Source organism: Xenopus tropicalis, chromosome 10, assembly GCF_000004195.4.
Source record: "Xenopus tropicalis strain Nigerian chromosome 10, UCB_Xtro_10.0, whole genome shotgun sequence".
Taxonomy (NCBI): domain Eukaryota; kingdom Metazoa; phylum Chordata; class Amphibia; order Anura; family Pipidae; genus Xenopus; species Xenopus tropicalis.
In genome coordinates, this window is record NC_030686.2 from 25,031,826 (window position 1) to 25,044,558 (window position 12,733).

The 12,733-nt window shown below is 41.0% G+C and overlaps 1 protein-coding gene across 2 annotated transcripts in view; it reads right to left on the reverse strand.

The window, feature by feature from the left end:
• Positions 1 to 1,201: 1,201 nt before the first annotated feature.
• The window catches only part of mmd (monocyte to macrophage differentiation-associated), an 84,725-nt gene continuing 73,193 nt past the window's right edge, over positions 1,202 to 12,733 (reverse strand). For both annotated transcript variants that reach the window (XM_002937811.5, XM_004918560.4), the window contains exons 5-7: positions 12,436 to 12,537; positions 10,004 to 10,073; positions 1,202 to 6,666 (exon numbers count right to left, since the gene is read on the reverse strand). In XM_002937811.5, coding sequence (XP_002937857.1) covers positions 6,463 to 6,666; positions 10,004 to 10,073; positions 12,436 to 12,537 — 376 coding nt within the window. In that variant the 3' untranslated portion in view covers positions 1,202 to 6,462. The remainder of the gene's footprint in view (positions 6,667 to 10,003; positions 10,074 to 12,435; positions 12,538 to 12,733) is intronic.

Here is a 12,733-nt window from a genome sequence, read left to right on the forward strand (position 1 = left end):
GCTGCCACCTGCCCGCTCCCTGCTGTGGGATCAAACTATGGCCCACTCTCGCTGCCACCTGCCCGCTCCCTGCTGTGGGATCAAACTATGGCCCACTCTCGCTGCCACCTGCCCGCTCCCTGCTGTGGGATCAAACTATGGCCCACTCTCGCTGCCACCTGCCCGCTCCCTGCTGTGGGATCAAACTATGGCCCACTCTCGCTGCCACCTGCCCGCTCCCTGCTGTGGGATCAAACTATGGCCCACTCTCGCTGCCACCTGCCCGCTCCCTGCTGTGGGATCAAACCATGGCCCACTCTCGCTGCCACCTGCCCGCTCCCTGCTGTGGGATCAAACCATGGCCCACTCTCGCTGCCACCTGCCCGCTCCCTGCTGTGGGATCAAACTATGGCCCACTCTCGCTGCCACCTGCCCGCTCCCTGCTGTGGGATCAAACTATGGCCCACTCTCGCTGCCACCTGCCCGCTCCCTGCTGTGGGATCAAACTATGGCCCACTCTCGCTGCCACCGGCCCGCTCCCTGCTGCGGGGTTAAACTATGGCCCACTCTCGCTGCCACCTGCCCGCTCCCTGCTGTGGGATCAAACTATGGCCCACTCTCGCTGCCACCTGCCCGCTCCCTGCTGCGGGGTTAAACTATGGCCCATTCCCGCTACCTTCCTCTCCCTACTCCCAGCTATGTCCTCCGCTGTGTCTTGCTGCTACCCGCTACCCATCCTCTCTCTCTCCCAGCTGCGTCCTCCCGCTCCCACCTCTGTTCTTTCTCTCCCTGCTCCCTATTGCCAGGAGCGAGGAGGCAGCGGGGGCTGGGTAAATTACCTTGGGGGGCAATAGTTTGAGGATCCCTGCATTAATGTGCCCTGCAGAATAGCCCTTCCTTCCCATCTGTCACTACAGTAATGGGAGGATACCGACTGGCAATGACTTACAATAAGTGCCCCAGAATGGTGCATACTTACCCATGAAAGTAACAACATCAAATGAGTTGGTTCTACAGTGATCGGTATAGAAAATGCTGGTCTGGACAAGCCAAATATGAACTCAAGTGTTATTTTAACTAAACTCGTATAGGAAGACTTCCCATAGGCTGGCACAACAGCTTGAATGTGAATAAAGGAAGTTGAAGGCGTTCTTCTACACAAACCAAAACTTCTTCATATTTCAAATTTCTATTAATAAACGAGTTTACCAAAAAAAAGCAGTCTTTTTAACAAGAACTTTATTTTTACACTCAAATGTATGAGGATGACAGATACAAATGTATACAGAAAAAATGCAAAAGATTCATATACAATTACAGTTAATACTTTCAGAGGGCAAAGGACAATCTACAAATGCTACGATAATCACAAAATACAGTGAGCAGCTACACATGTTTAGTGGTTTGCACCATATTGTTACACAGTACAATAATTTGTATGAAATGAAGTTTGAAAGAAGTGTAGAAAATATAGGCAGGGGGCATTCTCCCAGGCTGCTGCCACTGTCTGTGGGGAATAACATAGTAAGACTTGTATTTTAGGGGATATTCTTTTTTAATTGCTATACACTAATGCTGAGTAAGGGTTCTCTCACATTAATGTTCCCATTTGATTGACAGGAAATGATTAAGGACACATCTGGCTGTAGGAATAGATATGTATATAAGCTCCATATTATTGGGAGTTGCTGGGCCAGCGAATCACTTTTATTTTGCAGGTTGCAGGCCAAACGTTTATATACGTGACCTGTTCTGCCCACTTCAGTGATGTCATAGCGGGGGCGGGGCAGATACAGGTTGGAAGAGGGCAGGTTAAGGTAGGGTGCAGGTGCACCCTTCCAGCCATGGATATTTCCTTATGGTTGGCCATGCATATGGGTTCTATTCAGCAGCAGTGTGCAAAATTTGCATCAGCCAACACAAGCAACATGGCTGCTCCCACAGCATAAATGCATATATTCAGAGGAGGTAGAGAATGAATATAACCCTTAAGTATAAATAAACCACATGGCTATAAAATACTGATGCTGCCAAAAGCCACAATCAGCCTTTAAGCCTTTTTTATCCCTGAAACATGTGATACAAATTTGCTGAGCGCCTTGTGTTGCTTACGGCACATACAAATTAAGTGGAAAAGATTTTTAGTAGCAAAAAAAGGAAAACACGTTGGGATCTATATAGAAACGTCACAGAGCATGAAATCCACAACGTACATTTGGAATTCCTATATAAATCACAGTCTGCATGATCATACCTGAAATCTGGATCTGTAAACCATTTCACAGTATTTAACCCTTTCATGCTGCATCAGAACACCTTCATTAGGGTACAAATGTAAAGAGAAAAGTCTATGAGAGAACGCAGAGAAAACACCATCAAGGAATGTCCCCCCCAATTAAATCTCGGCTAAAGAGTATAAGGTGCTGCCATCTTTTGGCGCCATATTCTTGATTTTACTGAACCAAAAAAGTGCAAAATTGGTTGTAAAAATAAGCAGGTATTTATAAAGCTGCTTAAACAGAACACTGTTTCTAACTGGAATAAATTCCGTATTGAAAAGTTACGGAGCACTTATTTAAAAAACTGCGTACACCGGAGTTATGGTGAAAATCAGTACTCAACTCGGCAAACTGGATTGAAGTGTATGGGAACAAACAGCATTTCCATAATAATCTTAAGCAATGATACTTACTACTCTAGTTTCCAAGTTTATTAGACTTAAAATAATTGAAGTCAATTTAAATACATTATTTTTGCAAGTACCCCAAAATCATGAAGCTTGTTAAAGTATTTCAGTATGACTGGAGAAAGAAATGTGCCAATTAATATTTCCAGGTTAAGAAACCTCCTCTTTGACTTCCTAGCCCTAATGAAAAGGATTTGAACTTCTAAAATTGGGATTTCCTATAGGCCGAGCCAGAGACATTCTGCAGTTACATGAGCGAGGGCTCGACAGTGGGAAAGTGCCGAGATGCCCATGTCCATTGCTGGTGTCAGACAAGTAGTGGAAATATGCTAGGTGCTCGTTAGCTTGCATCATGATGGCTTATGATGCAGCCTATTATACTGAGCTGGCAGTCACACTGCAGTCTCTGGGTTGACGTGTCATTGGTCTGAATGCTGCAATTAGAACAGCAATCTTCCGTACAGTACAGGCAACATCCTTGTGTTAGACAGCAAGTGACTTAAAGCTAGTTATCACACATCCTTGCAAGCTACTACTGCTTTTGTTAAATGGCTGTAGGGCATGCCCATCGGCATTCTCAATAAGTCCATGCTATCAATAAGCATGCTAATATAGACTGACTGGCTCACTTAGGCATTGCAGCCCACCAAGCTGCTTTGTGGGACTATAACCTGTAAGGCAGGGTTGGCTTTACCTTCTACAGCACTTTATAGCTGGCTGTATTCACGAGTAGATGGGATTGTCTATCACCAATATGCTTTCCATTAGAATGAGCTTACTGGCTCATGGATGTCTTGCCTGAACAATATATTATACTTTAATAAACTGTTGAGAAACGCATCAGGCCACTGATTCTGTCCTCTTCTGAGATGCCATCTTGATCCTGGAGCAAAAATCAGGCCACCACTTGCCTACATTCTGAAGGACTCAAGGATTGGCGTAGGACATACATTCACTGAAGAAGTAAGATAGGTTCCACCTAGTACCTGATCTATTAGGTCAAGGCTGTAAAACTACAGCTAATAATGATCCCAAGATGTTTCCAAAATAACCCTAACTTCTTTTCAGGGTAGTCTTTATAAAAGCACAGGCATATGTCTTACAATTATAGCTACATATACTAAGTACATGTATGGGACCTGTTATCCAGAATGTGCAGGATCCAGGGATAAGGGATTGTTCTGTAATTCGGATCTCCATACCGTAACTCTACTAAAAAATCATTTAAAGATCACTTAAACTGAATAGGACCGTTTAGCCTCCAATGAGGATTATTTATATCTCAGTTGGGATTAGGTACAAGGTATTGTTTTATCATTACAGAGAAAAAGGAAATAATTTTTCAAAATTAGAATTATTTTCTTATAATGGAGCCTATGGGAGATGGCCTTTCCGTAATTCTTAACTCTCTGGATAATGGGTTTCTGGGATAACAGATCCCATAGCTGTACCTGAGAATAGCCTGAAAATAGCCACCATTCTGGTGTTAGCAGCCTTACAAGAATGGATCTGGGCAACACGCCACAACAGGAATATGGTACCTGGCAACTACATACTGCTCTCTTGGTTCTGTATTCTACATCAGAAGAAAGGAATTCACACAGTTTAGTAGACAATCTCTATTCTCCTAGTCTTCACTGAAGGTTCTCCCATAGTCTCTGGGAAGCAACACCTTGTTTTAGAGCTGAAATAGACATGTCATTAAGGACATCAGTTTGGGCGTAAAATAGAACAAGTACTGAGTAAACAAATATAAAATCATATATGCTTTTTCTTGCCAGTTTGTGAGTTAAGTAAACAAGTTGTTCTTATAATAGTTTTCCTTGTAGGTTCTAAGAAATGCAGACAAGCAGGATGCCGAGCCTATTAAAAGAAAAGCTAGAGATGAGCGATCACTAAAGCAGGGATAGAAAACTTGTTTCCTGTTGATGTTTATCTACAAATCCCATCAGCCGGCTATATTTGTATAGACTGCTGCTAGCCGCACACAGCGAGTCTATACGATGGTAATAACAGACCGGTCATCTTTATGTTAAATATATATTTATAACAGCAGCAGACCAAAGACTTGGAGTTTAGTATCCAGCCAATGTAATGGTTGCTGAAGTCTGGACAAGCATGAAATGTTTACAATGAACACAGAATTCCACATAAATACAAATTTTCAGTTTCCTTCCCCATTTTTCTTGTTTTAGATAAATTGCTGGCTGGAGACAGAAATACCAAATACTTTTACACAAACTCCAGCACCACACATAAACACGTTAATAAATAACAACGCTGCTCTAACAAGTTGAAGTTACATACATTTTCCACAAACACCGCTTGTGCTTAAGGCCTTCCTGTTGGTCAGTGGTAACAAAAACACTCATTTCTTGCTGAAATAATCCATTTATATCAAATGTTCTAGTCTTTATTTCATACGGTTTGGAGTCAGAGGAGTCCAGTCCATAAGTTCTAACTGCCCCTTAATATCCCAGCAAAGCCACTGGTATCAGTGTAGGCTCTCAGCCTTGCTCTACCCTAAAGAGAGACAGATATAGCACCTAGAAAGGGGTCAGATCCTGGTTATAAATCTATATCAGGGATCCCAAACTTTTTATACCTGTGAGCCACATTCAAATGGAAAAAGTGTTGGGGAGCAACACAAGCATGGAAATGTTCCTGGAGGTGCAAATAAGAGCTATAATTGACGAAATATGATAAAAATATGATGAAATATGGTATTCTAGGGTTTAGTTCTTCTTTAATGCCCTGGTGATAAAGCAGGTAATTGGTTTAAATCCACAATGCAGCAAGGTCAGCTGCTGAATTGTACTGGTGTATTTGCAGCCATTCACAGCCTGCACTAGACCTCTTGGTCCCAATGGCTATTCAGTTCATAGGCAGTTGGAAACAGCACAACAAATCTGTATAATATCAATCTATGGTGCAGGGAATAATAATATTTATAATTCCAGGAAAAGGTGCTCTTCCAGTATCCATGCCTCCTAGCAGATGCTTGAAATGCTCAAATACAACCATTTCTTTCATTGCCCTAAAATTTGAAACCTCAATTTGGTTTTTACGGACAGAGGCCTGATTTACATACAAGAATGAGCTGTAAAAGATCCACTTCTCAAACCATATCTATCTATAAATGGCCCGTGCCAAGTGACTTAAATCACGCACGGCAAGACAAAGATGAAGCAGCCTATTAGAAATGTGTTCTCTCTAAGCAACGCCAGTATCTGGGACCAGGGAAGCCTCACTGATAAGTGGCCATTGTCACACTCTTACCAACAGGTGTAGTTTTGGAATGTATACATGTACTTTAAGTGCCTATAGAAACAAAGAAAATACCCTCTTAGAATTGGCATATTATATCTGAATTACACTGGTTCCTTGTTTTTCATTAAGAAATACGTTTGCCTTGTTTTATAAAGTATACAGTCAAACTACAAGTACAAAAGAATCTCTATTGTAAACATTAGATAAGCCAATTGCAAATACTCCCAGTCTCCTCCATAAGGTGGCTGCCAGGAATTTCACTTTCACAGCTGCTGACTGATTCTCGGCACAGCGACAAGCCTTAGAACGGACTGGCCAGTAGCAACATTGGCCATGGAATGGGCTTTTTTTTTTTTAATAAACCTTGCTATACAAAAAATAATACCTGGATACACACAGTTCACAGTAGTTGTTTGTATAGAACTGGGTCAGTGCATTTTGTTTTTATATATACCGTTCAGCGCCTCCCTTGCCTGACCGTACATTCCTTCCGAGTCAAGTAATACTGATTAGTGTTAGAGGTTCGGTCATAAGTGCCGGATTAGGTCTGCAGATGGGCTCTTATAAAGGTATTTCCAGATGGCATAGTAATGGACTGCAGCTGCCAGGGCCACGAAGAGGTGCCAGATTGCGTGAGCGAACGGGATGATTCCATCGCTCTTGAAGAATATCACTCCTAGACAGTAGATCAGCCCTCCCCACGCAAGTTCATGTAAGCCTTCTGTGTTGTTCTGCGGGCAAAAAGCACAACAATCACTTAGGCTGATAAACATTATAAAATCACTATAGTGTGTGTGATTGTGATACAGACATATAATGTGAGATGATAATATGATGTGAATGATGTGTAATGTGAGAAAAGCACTGCGGAATACACTAGCACTATATAAACTATGGATAATAGTAATAGATGAGCACTTCATGGAACCTCCACTGCATTATACTATATTGTTACTGAGTACTAACAGTGGGTTGGCATTCAGTAAATGGCCTCTAGACCTTTAAGCACAGAGCGCCTATCGGCACAGTGGGGGTCAGGCTTATTAAAGGAGCTTGTGTGCAGGTCAAATTTTAATATCAAACTAAGAACTTATCTTAAATGAAAACTGTGAGTGTAAAGACGTATTTAAATTCTAAGAACACTGAGGAATAAATATGTTTGCAGGGGTGCACAACTGGTGTCCTCAAGGGTAAATGTAAAGCTTTAGTAGCAGTCATTAATATAAAGGATCCAAGTGTTTTTAGAATGTGAAACATCGTGCCTTTCTGGACAGTGTAGGAAGTGTGAGCAGCATGAGAATATCACTAGCGGCACCAATGCTGGAAACTCCACTTATTGTTATAGCCGATGAGACCTGGGCTTGTGCACCCCTAACATGCTGCTTTTCTTAGCAAAGGCATTTTCCACAGACTTCAATAAAGCAGGATCCCTAGTAGCAATAACAATGTGTAAATAGAATTTTATGATGAATATCTCAACAATTACAAGCAATTTGGCATCTTTTGCCTAAATATATACAAGATAAATGTTCTGTGCAAACATAAACTCTGCCCTCATCCTTTCCGTCTTAAAGGAAAAGTAACACTAAAAATTTTTAAGTAAAAAAAATCTATTCTACCCTGCCCCAATAATTGCCCTATCCTGCAAACCATTTATTATTGAATGCTTTATTAGCAGGCGATACGGCGATGCAGGGGAAGTATCAGGAGAAGCATCCACTATGCGGAGATCAATTGATCGACCCTAGCCTTCCTTCTGTATAGGAAGGATTCAATGGGTCGCCGCATAGTGGATACTTCCCCTGCATCGCCGTATCGCCTTTTTTCAAATAAACGGAAGCCAAGTTTTAACAGGTATTTTCTAATAAAGCATTCAAAATAATAAATGGTTTGCAGGATAGGGCAATTATTGGGGCAGGGTAGAATAGATTTTTTACTTAAAAATTTTTAGTGTTACTTTTCCTATAAAGAGGTAGTTCACTTTTAAGTTAACTTTTAGTATGTTATAGAATTCATAGCAAATAATATTTATCTTTCTATGCAAGCCCTCTACTATTAATATTCCCATCTCTCGTTTAAACCACTGCCTGGTTGCTAGGGTAAGTATGACCCTAGCAACCAGATAGCTACTAAAATACCAAATGGAGAGCTGCTGGACAAAAAGCTAAATAACTGAAAAAACATAAAAAATGAAGACCAATTGCAAATTCATATTTTAAAGTTAATTTAAAGTTAAACTACCCCTTTAAGAAAACAGTGAGTATATTTGCTCAAAGAAATAAGCAACAGATTAATTCTATAGATGGCCATACATTGCCAGACCTGCTTGTCTAATGTGGTCGACAAACAAGAAGATCTGGGCCCAACTTTGCCACCCACACACTGGGTAAAAACCAGGCTGATCTGAATGTCGGCCCGAGAGCCAATGATCGGATCATACAGTCCCGTCAGATATGGACTGCATCTACATGCCAAAGTGGTCCTCATCAGAGGGGACACCCGGCCAATGTTTGCCCAGATGTCAGTGGTGCAGGCCTGCCAGTGAGCCCCCATGCCCGGGCCAATAAGCTGCTTACTATGTCTGGAATGACCATATATTGCCACCTTTAGAAAACAGGGAAACTAACTAATGTGTAAAAGCTTGCTCTATGCTAAGGAAAGGTATGCTCTGTATATAAACACTGGGACCGCCATTGCTTTGGCTCATTCATTCCTGTTCCTGATAGAAACCAACAGCAAACCTTTATAAGCCCCAGGCCTTGACTATATCTTGTGGCAAATGCCAGAGGGGTTACTGTTAGGTGCCATTAATAATTTAGGGCTGGCTGGGCCGCAGGGTACTTGAAAAGCCAGGGCCTCTTTTGAATCTCAGTCCTGACAATGATGAGAACTATAGGTAGAGCTATACCTATAGTTCTCATCATTGTCAAGACTGAGATTCAAAAGAGGCCCTGGCTTTTCAAGTACCCTGCGGCCCAGCCATAGGATGAGCCAAAGGTATAACTGCATATAAGCAGAAAATTAAAGTTCTGACCACACAATAAGCTCTGTTCTAATACTGTCTAGTTAAGCAAAATAAAAAAAAAGTTCTATGTATCAGCAAGCTAGGATTCCCCTTAAAATGTGTTAGAGTCCTGCATGGGTCCAATTTTTGAAACCTGGATCCATGACCTGCAACCTGCATTTTACCAGCTGAGACCCACTATCTGACCTGACTCGTGCTCTTGCTGTAAACCGGAAGTGATATAATCAGAAGTGAGCAGGGGCAGAAAAAAGTTACCAACCCGATGCGGGACTCATGTGATACAGGAATGAATAGCAAGCAGCTGGAGACCAAAATGATTATATGAATGTAATCCTATGTGGTTTTTGGAGGTATTTTTTAATCGCTTGGGGCGGTTATCCTAAAATAAATGGTAGTATTGTAAAACACCACAAGCAACCTGTTTACTCAAAACAATCCAACTGGTTTCATTATTCCTATGGGTCAAATATATATTACAGCCTCCAGTCTGCTTAGTTCCATATAAATCAAATTCAAATGTGGGCTTTAGCCCTTGAGGTGGAATGAAATCTAGTAATATTAGCCCAGCTGTGATTAATCAACAGGAAAAAGATGAGTAAATGCAACATTCCGAATTCTTGCTAATTCTCAGTAAAAATGTATAAAATGTATGCACTGTATGCATCAATGTATTTATGCAGAATGATGATTTAATGTATAAGGTTAAATTATAATGGTAAATGGTGGCAGCTTTATTCCCACGTGAAGGCTACAGACCTATCAGAGAGCTACTGATCACTATTTGGATATCCTGATCCTATAAAGAGCTACTGATTTTGGGCTGGATAGCCTGACAGGGCTAGTGATCTCAGTTTACACAGCTGGCATTTGGGCAGCCAACTGGCAGGCACTTGTACTCACTGCGGGAAGGATGGGGGGAAGGGGAAACTGTTTTTGAGACCCACAGATACATTGTCATTCTCTATTTTATTGATTTACATGTTATTGCTTGAACTAACAAAGGCATAATGAACGTAACTGTACACAAACGTGTCATTTCTTACCATTGACGTCACTACTAAAGCAGGAGAAAATCCCATTGCTAAATAGAAGAGCAGTTCAACAATCTTATACCTAAAAGAATAAAATATATTCTTTATGGCTCAGTGTAAATAACCACAGGATCATCTCACACCCCCAGTCCTTGTGCCATTCTGTCATTGGCTCAGTAATTTAAACACATCTTGTGCAGACATATAGCACCCGGACAGATGGCCAATGAGTAGTTGTGCACATCTGTGCTTTCCATATATAATATAGATCATAGTGTAAATGTAACAGTGCCTTACAATAAAATGGCAGGAATTTAGCTAAATGTACATATACATGACATGCAAAAAATATGGTGGAAGAGAAAAATACAAAGTTCAGTGCTCCAGCTTTTTGAGGAACTCTCACAACTGCCAGTTCAGCTGGCAGCAGCAAATTCTTACCATCCAATAGCTCAGCTGGCAGTTTAAATTCTAACCATCCAATAGCTCAGCTGGCAGGGGTAAATTCTAACCATGTAATAACTCAGCTGGCAGGGGTAAATTCTAACCATGTAATAGCTCAGCTGGCAGGGGTAAATTCTAACCATCCAATAGCTCAGCTGGCAGTTTAAATTCTAACCATCCAATAGCTCAGCTGGCAGCGGCAAATTCTTACCATCCAATAGCTCAGCTAGCAGGGGTAAATTCTAACCATCCAACAGCTCAGCTGGCAGGGGTAAATTCTAACCATCCAATAGCTCAGCTGGCAGGGGTAAATTCTAACCATCCAACAGCTCAGCTGGCAGGTTTCACTTATGGACACTGAATACTGGGAAGGATGGTTAATTCTGTTTAATATAATTCATCAAAGTTTTTGTGAATCATGTATTGCACAATTCTGATAAAGTTTTTTAGAGTGTTTTAAAGGTTAATATATCAACCAAACAATCACATATGTTAATGTTGTGACTATTTAATCATGTGCACCGCTGTGTGTCTGTATGCCTGACGAAGGGGTATGCCCCCGAAACGTTGCATTTTGAATAAACACGCAAGGGCTAAGCCCTGCTTGCACTTTACTTGTTGTGCTGGCTGAAATATTTTGACCGGACTGTGTGGAGAGTGCCGACTCTCTAGGCTGTGCACCAAGTAATAATTCTCTGGAGGAGGTAAGGGTGTGCTGGTGTAAATATTTTTTCCTATAGGTTAAATTCTAACCATCCAATAGCTCAGCTGGCAGGGGTAAATTCTAACTATCAATATCTCAGCTGGCAGGGGCAAATTCTCACAATCTAGTAGCTCGGCCAGCAGGGGTAAATTTTCATACTCCAATAGCTTAGCAGTAAGGTGAAGCGCCAGGAGATGAACCTCAAACAGCTGGGTCACTAAAACTTGAGTATTCATGCAGAGGAATGTTAAACTAAATATAACCAAAGAAGCACAAAGGAAATGTGGCCTCACAGTGCCATTACCATATTGTCCTGCTAAGTTAGAAAAAGTGTATCTGCTTTGACTGCCCAAGCAATCTTGAAAGTAAAACATTATGATGCAGCTGACTGTAAGGAGATAGTGATGTACAGTATATTTGAATTAGTAAGTTTAATATAGCAGCACCTAGTTGCCCTAAACAAATGTTGAGCCACTGATATTCTCCATATAGGGGGAAAAAGGGATAATAATTCCAATCACTCAAGGTGTTTTGATCACATAAGGGAAAATGAGCCATAACAGCTCTTATGTGCCCAGCTCAAGCCTATCAGAACCCTCTGAACATTAAATTTAGAACAGAAATTTGGATTACTTCTACAGGATTTACAACAGAGATTTCAATGCAGAAATTGAGGTGGAGGTAAAGCACATAAGCTGGCCATACACGTTTAGATTTTAGTTGTCTTATGACAAACCAACTGATCAGCATGGTATGAAAAGTGGGGCGTGTATGGCCAGCTTTACAGGCATACATGAGCAGCTGATTTAATTGTACACCATCCCTGTAGGAATTTTGCTTGGAAGATCCTGTCAATCAAAGCAGTACATATGGGTCACTCCCTTAAAGCAGGGAGTCCCCCTTTGGAACACAATTAAAAGTTTCAATGCAATAATAAATAGTTAAACAACATAATTAATACATAATTTCTGAACAAAATCTAGGGTCAAGAAGCTGCCACCAAGGCATAATATTGGCCATATCTAAAATGGCAGATCCACCAGTTGAACACGTAAAAGATCACTGCCCATTTTATCATCATATTTGGCTAAAATAGTCAGAAAGAGCAGCCAGTCAATTGATGACCGTTAAAAGTGCTGGTGTGCTACTAATTCAAATATATTTCTCAATATATCTGGTTAAAGATCTGTTTCATTCTCAAAAAATGTTGATAGAAGTAATTGAACTCATAACTTGGCCATGATACAACGGTGACTGTTTAAGAAGGTGCTTACATATATATATAAAAATATCTTACTTTTCATGGTATAAAAATACATAAACAGTTCCTCCTACGGCCATTAACCATATAAACCACCTCATGTGCGAAGCCATAGGACCAAGCTCACGTAGGTTCAACCTAGAAAAAATTAGGAGAGAATGAGAGAGAAAATTCAAGAGGATCATTCACCAAAAAGTACAATACGGTCATGGCCATATATATTGCCACCTTTGCCACTCATAAATAACTAAAATAAACAAAAGACAAATTTGCCGATTACATAACTTGCCTTACTCCAGACATTCTTGACTTAACAGGCTTTTGAAAGCAGTCA